At 45.3% G+C, this 17019-nt stretch overlaps 1 protein-coding gene across 1 annotated transcript in view; it reads right to left on the bottom strand.

Moving 5' to 3' along the window:
• Positions 1 to 1465: 1465 nt before the first annotated feature.
• igf1rb (insulin-like growth factor 1b receptor) overlaps positions 1466 to 17019 on the bottom strand; it is a 49287-nt gene continuing 33733 nt past the window's right edge. The window contains exons 9-21 of the mRNA XM_079997672.1: positions 16779 to 16946; positions 16366 to 16561; positions 15616 to 15908; positions 15403 to 15536; positions 14991 to 15150; positions 14576 to 14675; positions 13106 to 13176; positions 11173 to 11402; positions 10951 to 11058; positions 10578 to 10737; positions 8119 to 8248; positions 4243 to 4377; positions 1466 to 2313 (exon numbers count right to left, since the gene is read on the bottom strand). Coding sequence (XP_079853798.1) covers positions 1629 to 2313; positions 4243 to 4377; positions 8119 to 8248; positions 10578 to 10737; positions 10951 to 11058; positions 11173 to 11402; positions 13106 to 13176; positions 14576 to 14675; positions 14991 to 15150; positions 15403 to 15536; positions 15616 to 15908; positions 16366 to 16561; positions 16779 to 16946 — 2570 coding nt within the window. The 3' untranslated portion in view covers positions 1466 to 1628. The remainder of the gene's footprint in view (positions 2314 to 4242; positions 4378 to 8118; positions 8249 to 10577; positions 10738 to 10950; positions 11059 to 11172; positions 11403 to 13105; positions 13177 to 14575; positions 14676 to 14990; positions 15151 to 15402; positions 15537 to 15615; positions 15909 to 16365; positions 16562 to 16778; positions 16947 to 17019) is intronic.

The raw sequence follows: 17019 nt of genomic DNA, 5'->3' as shown, positions 1-17019 counted from the left end.
TTGGGATGAGTATGAGTACATGTTCCCCTCTCTGACGGTCACGCCTGCTGTGGAGGGCTGGACAGAGAAGAGGGGGCAACTCCTGTCCTTCACAACTCCACAGCTGGGCTTTGAGACAGCGGGGAAGAAAGCATCCTCCCACACCTGCACCAAGGTGCTACACCTCGGCTTATTTAGAAGGGTGGAGGCCTCCAGGTGGACCGACTCCTTTGGCCCGGACTCTTCCCCCAGGGGCAGATGGCGTTCCATGTACAAGCGTCCCCATCGACAAAAGGACAGGGGATCTCCAGTGGAGGGTGGTGCACAGGAGAATAGCCACCAACTGTAACGTGGTGCACCTGGATCCAGGTAGAGGGGAGGGCTGTCCTTTCTGCCAGGATGGAGAGACTGTGGAGCACCTTGTGACAAATTTTCTCAGAAAAAAAATAAAACAAGATAAAAAAACAGAAGCTAAAGTAAAGTAGATCAGTTTCAGAAACATGATCAATTAGGTGTTTATGCATTTGGTCATGGATTGAAATGTGCATAGTGAAGCGACAAGATGGTTCTGCAACACTTCCTGCTTCACATCAACAACAACAAACACTTTGGCACAAAGATTCTTTATTCACTTTAATTCTAGTAAAGTCTCCTCCAGCTACGACTGAGTGTGCTCAGTGGGAGGGCTCAGTAGTGGGAAGGGCCAGCACAGCGTGCTACTGAAGAAGAAAAAACAAACTTGGCTGACATTGTTCCTCGGGTCACATGGTGGTCGTCATAGCGACCGGTCCAGCGGTCTGGGATACGATCCAGAACAATGTTCTGGGAGGTTCCTACAGGAATAAAACCATCTGGCTGTCCACTTCCTCAACAGGAAGTGCAGCTTCACACAGGAAGTGCAGCAACTGGGATCCTCCACAGCTGAAACGATACATTTATCAATTTGTCGTATAAAAAATGTAAAAAACATCCGTACTCGACTTTTCAAAGATTCCAAAATAAAAGTGGACACACAGTGTTTCCGGACCGAACCGATCCCACAACAGAGCGACACTGAGGTAGATGGTAGATGAAGATGAAGGAGAAACTGAATGAGTGAGCAGCTGGTTTCAATAAAATATGGAAATAAATATTCAGTCTGAACGAGCTCCCATCATGCACCGGGCCAAAATCTAGACCCTGTACTTCCCATCTGAAATACAACTTGAACTTGAGTCTGCTGGGACCAGAACCACAGGTTGAGCACCTCTGGAGCGGCCTGGTCACCCAGATCAGATCCAGCAACAGGATAAACAAACCCCACCCCACATGACCTCTGACCCCTGCCTCTGAGGATCATGGGTAGAGAAATGGGGGGGTAGCAGCAACAAATAAAAGCTGGAGTTGTCATGGTAACAGTGAGTAGTATTTGTACTACGTAATGCAAAACTGTGTAACCTGGTCAAATGGAATAAGCCGTAACTAGTTCACTCTGTTTGGAGTAGTGTGTAATTACTGTGTACTTGTACTTACTGTGACAAGTACTTTGGAACAGATATTACTGCAAAAAAAAAAAAAAAAAAAAAAAAAACAGAGTAAGAAAAAGTCCAAATAAAAGGAAAAACAAAACATTTGGCAACAGAGTGTCTCTCTCCCAGGGGCGGAGCCTATCAGGTGGATTGGGGGAGGGGCTCCTTCCTGTGTCCTCCGTTCATTTGAGCATACGGAGGCACTTCATCACAGGACTGCCGGAGCCCCTCCCCTAACCTCGCCCCAGCTGTCCCATTGGCTTCCGGCTGCTCCAGGGTGCAGCCATTGGAACAGGGAAAGGAGGGGGCGGAGTCAGTAGGTCGGGCGGAGTCATTGTGCGAAGTGGCGGAGTTAGTAGGCAGGATGGCGTCATGGTGCGAAGGGGTGGAGTCAGCAAGCAGGACGGAGTCATGGTATGAAGGGGTGGAGTCAGGGGTATGTTGAGTGTGTGGTGTGGGTGGGGCCACATCCTGTTTGGAATGGGTCGGGGTCTGTTGTATCAGTGCCTGTTTTACAGTGGGCGGGTACTGTTTAACAGGAGGAGGGGTCTGTTGTATCAGTGCCACACCCTGTTGTGACAGGGGTGGGGCCTGTTGTATAATGGGTGTGACGGGCTGCACAGTGGGTGGAGTCGGGTGTGCAGGGGGTGGGGTCTGCTGAAAAGAGGGCGGGGCTGGTGGGCTGTGGGCGTGGTCAGCCTGGCTGCAGTAGAAGCTGAGCTCCCTGAAGGAAGGGTCCAGGTGATCCAGGACTCTGCTGATGATCTGCAGGAAGGAGGGGCGGAGCTTGGGGTTGAACTGCCAGCACAGGGACATCAGCTCAAACCTGCAGTACACAGTACACACAGTACCCGCAATATTAGAAACCTGCCCAGTACACAGTATAATGTAACAGTGCAGTATACAATAGAATGTAGCAGTGCAGTACACAGTATAATGTAGCAGTGCAGTACACAGTATAATGTAGTAGTACAGTACACAGTTGAATGTAGCAGTGCAGTACACATTTAAATGTAGTAGTGCAGTACACAGTATAATGTAGCAGTGCAGTACAAAGTACACAGTATAATGTAGCAGCACAGTTCACAGTATAATGTAGCAGCACAGTACACAGTATAATGTCGCAGTGCAGTACACCGTGCACAGTATAATGTACCAGTGCAGTACAAAGTACACAGTATAATGTAGCAGTGAAGTACACAGTATAATGTAGCAGCGCAGTACACAGTATAATGTGGTAGTACAGTCTTAGGGTTCCATTTCAGATCCGGTTAAATTCTTGTTCTCCACCCATGGAAGGAGCCGGACTCACTGTGGTACCAGGTACAGTGGTACTTTGACTCAGGAGTTGAATTGGTTCCGTGACAGAGCTCGTAATTCAATCTGCTCGTATAGCAAATCTATTTTTCCCATTGAAATTAATTGAAATGCCATTCATCCGCTCCAGCCCCAAAAAAAACACCCAATTTTTTTTTTGTTACGTGTTTTTAAATAAGAAAAATGTATTTATAAATAACAAATATTGTATAAAAACACAATAAAACATAATAAAAGAGAATGTCGAAGAGAATCGCTCATGTTTTTCTATGATTTCATGCTTTAATTCAATGGACATCATCCACTTATTCTTCTCAGCACTTAGTTTCTTAGGACCCATGGTTAGAATGTTTTTTTTTTGGCAAAATAACTGCACAAAAAGCACAAAACGTGAGCACAAAACACAAAAGAAAAGCGTCCACGCTCAGGTCAGCACGTGAAGTGAAGGAGTGAGACGTGGGACGTGGCCGGATTCGCTCGCCACGCCAGCAGCACCTGAAGCTCGCTCCTCCTAACTCACATTTTTGCTCGCAAAAAGAGTTAGGAGGAGCGAGTTACGGTTGGGGGTTGGGTTGGGTTTGGAGGTCGGGGGGTTGGGGGGGGGGAGTCCTTGCTTATCGACCAGTTCACTAATCGACCTGGTCGTAGGAAGGGAACTGGTGGTTAAGTGATGAATACCTGTATATTTTATTTCTCCAAATAGACCAAGTGCTGAAGCTTGAGCCGCAGACCCCAGAGTTCTAATAGTTCAAATAAAAAGTGTGCTCCCATTCAATTAAATATAATCTATTTTAAAATACATGTCCAGTTGAGAGGGCAGAACCGAGACCGACAGCTTGTGGGAAGTGCCGGTACGCACCGGTACACACTCCATAAGAATAGATAGATGAGTAGAATTAGGAAAAAACTGTGATTAGACTGTGGACACGGAGGACAAGAGACACTTGCAGTGTGTTGAAAAGTTCACAGCATTTATTTTATAGATGAAATTGTATGAAATATTTTGTTTATAATTATTTCATTAGAAAAAAACAACATTATTTATAATGATTTAATGGTTTAATGTGAGTAATGGGGACGGTAGCTCAGGAGGTAGAGCTGGTGGTCTAGTCATCTAAAGGTTGCTGGTTGGATCCCAGGCTCCTCCTGCTAGCATGCTGTAGTGTCCTTGAGCAAGACAACCCCTCATTGCTCCTGATGGCTGCGTCCGTCGCTGTTTGATGATTGTAAGTCGCTTTGGATAAAAGCGTCTGCTAAATGCAATGTAATGTAATGTAATGAGTATTTTCAAAAAACAAATAAGTCTTAGAGGATTGGGTAAAATAACGACACACCTCTCATACAAGCACGTTGTTCTGTGTGCTACCGGGCAGAAAAATATAGAATAAATCAATAAATCAATCAATAGTCAATGTCATGCATCCAGTGTGTATCTTACAGGGTATCTGGGCAGGACTGTGGTCGTTCCAACTTTCCTCCATCTATGACAAAGCGCAGTACTTGTTCGTTGGACTTCCCTTGGTACGGCTGCTCCGCCAGGGTCACCACCTCCCACAGCACCACCCCAAAGGACCTGCAGTACCAGCACACATGGAATATAAAACGCATATAAAATATTAAATGATCATGTGGAGGACCAAGGGGGCGTGGTCAAGCTGCCGCTGCAGACAGGCGGTTCAGACTCCTCTCGTAGGCTCAGCTGCTGGGGATCAGCTCCGATCCAGGACCAGGAAGTCATTGAGCTTCTGTTTTTCCTGCATTAGAGGAGGAGCGTGGGGTTTTGGAGACACTAGATCAGATCAGACCGGCCACATTACAGCGGCAGCGCACATCAACACATCAGCACAACAACACATCAACACAACACAACAACACATCAACACAACAGCACATCAACACAACAACACAACAACACATCAACACATCAGCACATCAACACATCAACACACCAACACATCAACACAACAGCACATCAACACAACAACACACCAACACACCAACGCACCAACACAACAACACATCAACACAACAACACAACAACACGTCAGCACAAGAACACATCAGCAACACAACAACAACAACACACCAAAACACCAACACATCAACACAACAACACATCAGCACAAGAACACATCAGCACATCAGCACAAGAACACAACAACACATCAACACATCAGCACAAGAACACAAGAACAAATCAACACAGCACAACAACACATCAGCACAACAACACATCAGCACATCAACACAACACATCAACACAACAACACATCAACACAACAACACATCAGCACAACAACACATCAGCACATCAGCACAAGAACACGACAACACATCAACACAGCACAACACAACAACACATCAACACAAACATCAACACCACAACAAATCAGCACAACAACACACTAAAACAATAACACACCAACACAACACAACGCATAAGCACAAGAAAACATCAGCACAACAACACACCAACACTCGGTGGCACGGTGGCGCAGTGCATTGCACTGCTGCCTCACAGCAAGAAGGTCCTGGGTTTGATTCCCGCCTGGGGCGCTGTTGGCACCGTGCTCTGGTGGGTTATCTCCCAAATAGGAGCCTTTCTGTGTGGAGTTTGCATGTTCTCCCCGTGCTCACATGGGGTTTCCTCCACCTCACGTCAGTAAGGACCCCCACCCAAAAACATGCACCCATCATGGTCTGACCAGCAATGGACACTTATCACCTGGTCCCCGGGCGCGTCCACGTACGCTGCCCACTGCTCCTGGCTGTGCCCCCGGAGGAAGGACAAGCCAGGATGGGTCAAAAGCAGAGGATCCATTTCACCGGCACCATCAAGCATGTGCATGTGTGTGTGTGTGCAAGCATGTGTTGTGGAGTGTCGTGTGATGATTAAAGACTCTTTCTTTCTTTCTCCAACACATCAACAGAACACATCAGCACAACAACACACTAAAACAATGACACATCAACGCATCAGCACAACAACACATTAACACATTAACACAACAACGCATCAACACAACAACACATCAACACACCAACACTACAACAACACATCAGCACAACAACACGACAAAACATCAACACCACAACAAATCAGCACAACACACTAAAACAATAACACACCAACACAACACATCAACGCATCAGCACAACAACACATTAACACAACAACACATTAACACATTAACACAACAACACAACACATCAGCACACATCAACACACATCAACACAACAACACATCAACACATCAACACATCAGCACATCAACACATCAACACACCAACGCACCAACACATCAACACAACAGCACATCAACACAACAACAACACATCAGCACATCAGCACAACAACACACCAACACACCAACGCACCAACACAACAACACAACAACACATCAACACGTCAGCACAAGAACACATCAGCACAACACAACAACACACCAAAACACCAACACATCAACACAACAACACATCAGCACAAGAACACATCAGCACATCAGCACAAGAACACAAGAACACACCAACACAGCACAACACAACACATCAGCACAACAACACATCAGCACAACAACACAACACCACATCAACACATCAGCACAAGAACACAAGAACAAATCAACACAGCACAACAACACATCAACACAACACATCAGCACAACAACACATCAGCACAACAACACATCAACACACCAACACTACAACAACACATCAGCACATCAACACAACAACACATCAGCACAAGAACACGACAACACATCAACACAGCACAACACAACAACACAACAACACATCAACACAACAACACACCAACACTCCAACACATCCACAGAACACATCAGCACAACAACACATCAACACGACAACAGAACAACACACCAACACAACACATCAACACAATAACACATCAACACATCAACACACCAACGCATCAGCACAACAACACATCAGCACAACAACACATCAACACACCAACACTACAACAACACATCAGCACATCAGCACAACAACACATCAACACACCAACACTACAACAACACATCAGCACATCAACACAACAACACATCAGCACAACAACACAACAAAACATCAACACCACAACAAATCAGCACAACAACACACTAAAACAACAACACACCAACACAACACATCAACGCATCAGCACAACAACACATTAACACAACAACACATTAACACATTAATACAACAAAACATCAACACATCAACACAACAACACATCAGCACAACAACACAACAACACATCAACACATCAGCACAAGAAAACATCAGCACAACAACACACCAACACTCCAACACATCAACAGAACACATCAGCACAACAACACATCAACACACCAACACGACAACAGAACAACACACCAACACAACACATCAACACAATAACACATCAACACATCAACACACCAACGCATCAGCACAACAACACATCAGCACAACAACACACCAACACAACACATCAACGCATCAGCACAACAACACATTAACACAACAACACATTAACACAACAACACATCAACACAACACATCAGCACAACAACACATCAGCACGACAACATATCAACACAACAACAAATCAGCACAACAACACACTAACACAATAACACACCAACACAACACATCAACGCATCAGCACAACAACACATTAACACAACAACACATTAACACATTAACACAACAACACATCAACACATCAGCACAACAACACAACAACACATCAACACTACAACAGCACATCGGCACACATCAACACAACAACACATCAACACATCAACGCATCAGCACAACAACACATCAGCACAACAACACATCAGCACACATCAACACAACAACACATCAGCACAACAACACATCAGCACACATCAACACAACAACACATCAACACAACAACACATCAACACATCAACACAACAACATAACAACACATCAACACAACAACAGAGGCTCCAGACTGACCCTGTTTCCACGAGCTTATGATTTTATCGTTTTGTTTATTCTACGATAAATACACGACAAGTGGCGCTGTTCTGCCTTCATCTGCCTCTATTGCTCACTCCCTGGCCCCGGGCCACAACACATTACATATGAACATTATCTGCAGTATCTGCATTGAGTATGTTTATTCAATGTGTGTATTCTGTGTACGTGTGTGTGTTTTCTGTGTAGGTGTGTGTATTAGGTGGGTGTGTAAACATACATTGCATAGATCATATTCTGAATATCTGCTTCTACATAAATGTTACAGAGCTGTCAGTGTGCAGTGGGAGTAGAGTGTATAAGTACTCGTACTCACCAGACATCAGAGTGTGTAGTAAACACTCCGTCCTTCAGGGACTCTGGTGACATCCAGCGAACAGGAAGTAAACCCTTCCCCCCTTTACGGTAATAATCCGTCTCGTAGATGTCTCTGGTCATCCCAAAGTCTGAGCGCACACACACACACACACACACACACACACACACACACACACACACACACACACACACACACACACACACACACACACACACCCTAGATTACAGGTTGATTCACATTAGATTATAGATAAGGGCTCAATGATTTGGGAAAATAAGCTAATTGTGATTTTGTAGACTAATATTGCGATTGCAATTTATTATGCAATTTTTTTCAAGTTCCTTATCTTCTTTATTATTCACTAAAACACAATCAATACATCATTCTGTAGTATGAGCAACACAACACTGGATACAGTCAACATTTAAACTCTTTTGCTCTTTCTCATTTGCTCTTTCCTGTCGGCCACGCCCACGTGTTATGATGAAATTAGATGAATTGATATAAATAAAATTTAACTACTGAATTGTAAAAATAAAAAGCGTCAATCACAGTAGAATATTGACTAATTGATTGAACTTCAAGCCTCGTGATTGTTTGACTCTGAAAATTAACATACAAAAGAATTGCTGCGTTTCAGCAGAAATTATTTGATTTATTAAAATGTTGCGTGCATACGTCCACATAAGTCGCACATCTCCAAATACGTCGCATACGTCCACATAAGTTGCATATCTCCGCATACGTTGCATACGTCGCATACGTCCACATATGTTGCATACGTTCACATAAGTCGCATACGTCCACATAAGTCGCATACGTGCACATATGTCGCATACGTCCACATATGTCGCATACATCCACATATGTCGCATACATCCACATATGTCGCATACGTTCACATGTGTCGCATACATCCACATATGTCGCATACGTTCACATAAGTCCCATACGTCCACATATGTCGCATACGTCCACATAAGTCGCATACGTCCACATACGTCTCATACGTCCACATAAGTCGCATACGTCCACATACGTCTCATACGTCCACATAAGTCGCATACGTTGACATAAGTTGCATACATCCACATACTGTAGGTTGCATACATCCACATGCGTATGTCCACATAAGTCACGCACGTCCACATACATCACCTATGTCCACATACATCACGAACATCCACATATGTTCACATATGACGCGTACATCTACATCCGTCTCCTAGGTGCACATACGTCGCGTATGTCTACATACGTCAAGTACGTCTACATATATCGCATATGTCTACATATGTCAAGTAAGGCGACATACGTAACCTACATCCACATACTTCGAGTACGTCTACATATGTCGCATACGTCTAAATAGGTTGCGTACCTCCACATACGTCCCGTACGTCTACATACGTCCACACACATCACGTATGCTCACATACGTCACGTACACCCACATACATCGCATACATCCACAAACGTTGCATGCATCCGCATACGCTGCATATGTGCGCATACGTCCACATAAGTCTACATACGGTGCATGTCACATACGTCCACATAAATTGCGTACATCTACATACGTTGCGTATGTCCACATATGTGGCATACGTCCGCATACATCGCCTATTTCCACATACGTTGCTTACATCCATATACGTTGCATACATCACATACGCCGTGTACGTCTGCATATGTTGCGTACGTCTGCATACGTCGCGTACGTCCACATACGTTGCGTACGCCCATATACGTCCAAATTTACACGTACGTCTACAAATGTCGCATACGTCCACATACATCATGTACGTCCACATACCTTGCGTAAATCTACATACCTCGCGTGCGTCCACATACATCCGCATGCGTTGCATACGTCCGCATATGCTGCATATGTCTGCTTACATCCACATAAGTTCACATACGCTGCATATGTCACATACGCCCCTGTGAGTCACGTACATCTACAAAAGTCGCGTACGTCCACATACGTCACGTATGTCCACATACACTGCACAGGTACACATAAGTCGCATACGTCCACACACATTGCCTATGCCCAAATACATCCACATACGTTGTGTACGTCCACATAAGTTGCGTACATCCACATACACGTTGCATATGTGTACATACATTGCGTACGTCCACAAACGTAGTATACGTCCCCATAAATTGCATACCTCTTCTATCTGGCCTTCTAAGAGCCTTATTGGTTAAATTGTGTAACATAAAAAAAACACTTTCCTTTATTTATTTTTTTAATGGCAGGCTTTGTGATTTGAAAATTGCGTTCTGTCAAAATGCAATGTCGGTTTGAATTTGATTGTTCAGCCCTATCATAGTCAGATTAGATTATATATTATTTCAGATAAGATTATCGATTGGTTCAGATTCGATTATAGATTAATTCGGAATATATTACAGGTTAATTCAGATTAGATCACAGGAATGTTCACCTCCAATCTTTACTGTGAGGTTCTGGGCCACCATGCAGTTCCTGGCGGCCAGGTCTCTGTGGACAAACTTGGCAGCGTGGAGATATGCCATACCATCTGCGATCTGACCCGCCATTCGCAGCATGTCCACCAGGGGGGGCAGTGAGAGGTTGGAGGACTGCTGGAGCAGGGGAGGAGGGGCAAGAGAGAGTCAGCCAGAAAAGTGAGCTCTGTTTTAACCGGCTATCATCTTAGTACTAGTATCAGTTGTAATGCGTCCAAGGTCAGAGGTCAGGGGTGAAGAGTCGGGGGGAGACGTCAGAGGTGAACTGTCAGGGGTCAGAGGGGAGGGGTGAAAGGGGTCAGAGTTGAATTGTCAAGGGTTAGGCCTTACCTCCTTGGGTCTCAGCGAGCGCAGGTGGCTCTTCAGGTCTCCTCGGGTCATCAGCTCCATGATGACCAGGGTAGGCTGGCCCTGCGAGACTACACCCAACAGGCGCACCTGGACCAATCACAGGGCAGCTCAGCAGCCAATCACAAAGCAGTCAACACAAACAATCAACACATTGATTCCAAAGGGAAGAGTTTGTGTTGCAGTGTGTGTGTGTGTGCGAACCACGTGGTGGCAGTTGAACTCCTTCATGACCGACGCCTCGTTCAGGAACTCGATGCGCTCCCTCATGCTGGCCGACTCGTTCACAGTCTTGACGGCTACTCGAGTCTCCGCCCCCTCTGTGAGCAGGCCCCTGGCCACGCCCTCATACACCATGCCGAAGGAGCCCTGTCCCAGCTCCCGGTTGAGAAGGACCTTCTCCCGAGCCACCTCCCACTCATCAGGAACATACACTGCAGGACACAGGGGCCAGTCCTGCACTTACTAGGGCCCCACTGAGTGTACTACTAAGCACCTCCAACTATACAGATGTTACTACGTAGGGAGCAGTGTACTATATAGATGTTACTACGTAGGGAGTAGTGTACTATACAGATGTTACTATGTAGGGAGTTGGGTAGTGAACAATATACACTCACCGACCACTTTATTAGGTACACCTGTTCAATTGCTTGTTAACACAAATAGCTGATTAGTCAATAACATGGCAGCAACTTAATGCATTCAGGCATGTAGACATGGTGATGATGACTTGCTGAAGTTCAAAGTGAGCATCAGAATGGGGAAGAATGGGGATTTAAGTGACTTTGAACGTGGCATGGTTGTTGGTGCCAGACGGGCTGGTCTGAGTATTTCAGAAACTGCTGACCTACTGGGATTTTCACGCACAACCATCTCAAGGGTTTACAGAGAAGGGTCCCAAAAGGAGAAAATATCCAGTGAGCGGCAGTTGTGTGGACGAAAATGCCTCGTTGAGGTCAGAGGTCAGAGGAGAACGGGCAGACTGGTTCCAGACGATAGAAAGGAAACAGTCACTCAAATAAGCACCGGTTACAACCAAGGTTTGCAGAACAGCATCTGTGAAGGCACAACACATGGAACCTTGAAGCAGATGGGCTACAGCAGCAGAAGACCACACCGGGTGCCGCTCCTGTCAGCTCACAACAGGAAACTCAGGCACCAACAATGGAGGAATAGAAGATTGTAAACACGTTGCCTGGTCTGATGAGTCTCCATTTCAGCTGCCACCGTCACATGGTTGGGTCACAATTTGGCGTAAACAACATGAAGGCATGGATCCATCCTGCCTGCTATCAAGGGTTCAGGCTGGTGGTGCTGGTGGTGTAATGGTGTGGGGGATATTTTCTTGGTACACTTTGGGCCCTTAGTACCAGCTGAGCATGGTTTAAAGGCCACAGCGTACCTGAGTATTGTTGCTGAGCATGTCCATCCCATAATGAGCACAGGGCAGCATCTTGTGATGCTACTTCCAGCAGGACAATGCAGCACGTCACAAAGCTCAAAGCATCTCAAAGTGGTTTCTTCAACATGACAATGAGTTGACTGTTCTCCAACGGCCTCCACCCTCACCACATGTCAATCCAGTAGAGCAGCTTTGGGAGGTGGTGCAACAGGAGCTTGGCCTCCACCATCACCACATGTCAATCCAGTAGAGCAGCTTTGGGAGGTGGTGCAACGGGAGCTTGGCCTCCACCATCACCACATGTCAATCCAGTAGAGCAGCTTTGGGAGGTGGTGCAACGGGAGCTTGGCATCATGGAGGTGCAGCCCACAAATCTGCAGCAACTGTGTGATGCTGTCAAGTCAATATGGAGTAAAACCTCTGAGGAATGTTTACACCACCTTGTTCAATCTATGCCACAAAGAATTAAGGCAGTTGTGAAGGCAAGAGGGGGTCCAACCCGCTACTAGCAAGGTGTACCTAATCAAGTGGCTGGTGAATGTATATTTTACTACGTAGGGAGTAGTGTACCATATACAGTATATTTTTTACTACGTAGGGAGTAGTGTACTATATACAGTATATTTTTTACTATGTAGGGAGTAGTGTACTATATAGATTTTACTACATAGGGAGTAGTGTACTATATATATTTTACTATGTTGGGTAGTGAACTATATATATTTTACTCACTCTCTGCTGCACTGAAGTACTCTGGGTTGACTGAAGCGTAGAGGACTCCATTACCTAGACGCTCACTGTTCCTGTAATAAACATTGACAGTGTTATATACACACACATTGACAGTGTTATATACGCACACATTGACAGTGTTATATACGCACACATTGACAGTGTTATATACGCACACATTGACAGTGTTATATACACACACATTGACAGTGTTATATACACACATAGACAGTGTTATATACACACATAGACAGTGTTATATACACACATTAACAGTGTTATGTACACACATTGATGTTATATACACACATTGACAGTGTTATATACACACATTGACAGTGTTATATACACACACACACACACTAAGAGTGCTATACACACACATTGATGTTATATACACACACACATTAACAGTGTTATATACACACATTAACAGTGTTATACACACACACATTAACAGTGTTATACACACATTAAAAGTGTTATACACACACATTGATGTTATATACACACATTGATGTTATATACACAGATTGACAGTGTTATATACACAGATTGACAGTGTTATATACACACATTGACAGTGTTATATACACACATTAACAGTGTTATATACACACACACACACATTAAGAGTGCTATACACACACATTGATGTTATATACACACACACACATTAACAGTGTTATATACACACATTAACAGTGTTATACACACATTAACAGTGTTATACACACATTAAAAGTGTTATACACACATTAACAGTGTTATACACACATTAAAAGTGTTATACACACATTAACAGTGTGATATACACACATAAACAGTGTTATAGACACATTAACAGTGTGATATACACACACATTGATCGTGTTATATACACACATTAACAGTGTTATATACACACATTGATGTTATATACACACATTGACAGTGTTGTACAGACATTAACAGTGTTATACACAGACATTAACAGTGTTATATACACACACACACACATTAAGAGTGCTATACACACACATTGATGTTATATACACACACACATTAACAGTGTTATATACACACATTAACAGTGTTATACACACACATTAACAGTGTTATACACACACATTGATGTTATATACACACATTAACAGTGTTATATACACACATTAACAGTGTTATATACACGCACATTAACTGTCACAGGGACACACACTGCTGCTTCTCAGCCTGACACACACACACACACACACACACACACACACACACACACACACACACACACACACACACACACACACACACACACACACACACACACACACACACACCTAAACCAATAGTTCTTGTGCATACAATATATTTAGGTGTGTATTTGGCTATTTTAAGTTTTAAGCTTGTATTTCTATGTGTATGCTTGTACCAATTCTCAGTGTGACAAATTCCTCTTACACAAAAATGTACTTATTAAACATCACCCCCACCCACCTCTTCTTGTTGAAAAGCAGCAACAGGGTGATGGAGGAGCAGATCAGGAGGAGGAAGCTGATTGGGACGAAGATCAGGATGTAGAAGACATTCTCATATCCTGTTTCACACAAACACAGTTAAGATAAGTGTTATCAGATAAGTGTTCTCTTTGATTTATATTGAGTCCCACAGTCCCCTCTATCAGCTACACTGCCTAGAAGACTCTGTCCGGGTGATTTCACCTCCCACCTCCGGGGGCGTTGCTACCACATCTTGAAGGAGGCTGAGGACATGCATGCTAATGGACCCTTTTCAAAGAAGCTGCTTGAGGGTCTGGCCAGAAGGTAGGCAGGGCCTGCTATGGCAACCAGGAGTAACAAATTGCAACCAGCACGTGTGTGTATATATATGGCCGTATATATATGTGCCGTACGCTCTGCTACGTAGAAGGCTGCGGGCGGGGTCCAGGAGCCATTCCCAGCCAGTGAGGAGGCTCTGACCCGGGCTGAGTAGTTCCCTGGAGCCAGACTGGACAACCTGACGCCACCTTGCTGCTGAAATTCCTGGGAGGACACACACTGCTGCTTCTCAGCCTGACGCGCGTGCACACACACACACACACACACACACACACACACACACACACACACACACACACACACACACACACACACACACACACACACACACACACACACACACACACACAGTGTTGTGTTAATGTAGTCACAGCTACTATTACTAGTGCTGCCCCACCACACCTACAACTACTAAAACTAGTAGTACTACTAGTAGTGCTAGTGGTACTGGTACTACTAGCTGGTGGTACCAGCAATATGTGGTACCTCTGTGGCCAGGCGGTATTTGATGTGGTACATGAGGATGAGTCCGTTGGGCCGAGGGGGTGCGCTCCAGTGCAGGAACACCCAGTCGTCCGCCCCGTCCCAGGACACGGCCCCGGGAATGTCGTCGGCCCTATCTGCCGAGAAAAACAACCACCCAGCCTGATTAGCACCACGCTAACAGAACCACCTTCTTGGTTCTTGTGGCAGCCTGACCTGCAGCCTTGGTCCTGGAGAAGACGAACGCTGCGGCGCTGCAGCGCTGCAGCTGCAGGTTGCATGCGTGCACGTCCACGCGGTAAACGGTGAAGGGCTGCAGCTCCAGGATCTGCAGCTCCCGCTCTGTCACCGCGCGCTCGCTGAACTCAAACTCCCCCTGGTGGCGTGCCGCTGTGCTGCCATTAGGAGCGGCACTGAGCGGCGGCACCACCGTGCCGTTAGTGTCCGGAGTGCCAGACGCAGTGGAGTTCGCGACACCAAATACGTCTCTACGGCGACGGTCTGGAGGACTGAGACACAGGGAGAGAGGTTCTGTACCTTCTGCATCTGGAACTTCAGTTTGACCCAGTTGATCACTGATCTTTTTTTATTAGATCCATTTACTGTCAGTGAAACTAGGATCCAAACATCATAACATTGTCTAACCACATCGATATCTTGGAGATGAAACTAAATTTTAATCATCAAAGTTTAATCATTTTGCTGGGGACCCGGGGAAACCTCCTGAAGGACTCTTGGGGTCTCAGGACCCTACATTGAGAACCGCTGCTGTAAACAACCCAATATATCAAATCTAAAAAACAGTTGTATGGAATAACAAACTATAAAAAAAACATCATTATTTGGTAAAAACAATTGGTTATATTGCACTGTATAAGTTTCTTTCCAGTGAATATTTATCGACAAATCCCCAACGTAGATGGATTTGTGTGAAGCAGGAAGTGGAACAGGAAGCTGAGTCCTCACCGTGGAGTGAAGATGGAGTTGTGCAGGAAGTTCTCGAACACCTTGCGGTACGAGGCGTCGGCCGCCTCTGCCTCCAGGTCCTCCACTGACTTGGGACATGGGCAGCAGGGGGCATCGTCCGCGGAGCCCGGATCCAGCGGGGAGGACTGGGACACCTCTTCTTGCTCCCCAGAGAGCCGGACTGGAACCTTCAGCTCTGAGGAGGGAGGAGCTGACATCAGGACATTCAGGTGCCAAACCCAGTTCTATGTAGGCTGTTGCATTCCTAAAAATAACCACTAGTGGCGACTTTAGCTAATGATAATAAACGTATTATACTGTAATAGTACCAGCATTAGTGGTAGTACTAGTAGTTGTAGTAGTAGTAATAGTAGGAGAAGGAGTAGGAGTACTTGCAGTAGTACTAGCAGTACCTTTGGAGCAGTAGTTGTGGTAGTACAGCTCCGGGTCCTCCGCCTGCTGCTGCCACCTCAGCAGGTAGAAGGTGTGGTTCCCGTTGGGGGAGAGCGGAGCTGCCCAACGCACCAGGAGCCGGGTGGAGGAGTTGGTGAAGGCCCGGACGTCCAGAGGCATGGAGGGAGCTTGAGGGGGCAGAGGTGTTATTGGCCCGCAATGCATTGTGGGACACACTTGTCAATGCTATTTAATGTGTAC

The sequence above is a fragment of the Zeus faber genome (assembly GCF_960531495.2).
Source record: "Zeus faber genome assembly, chromosome: 3".
NCBI classification, from domain to species: Eukaryota; Metazoa; Chordata; class Actinopteri; order Zeiformes; family Zeidae; genus Zeus; species Zeus faber.
This window is presented reverse-complemented; position numbering and strand designations above follow the sequence as displayed.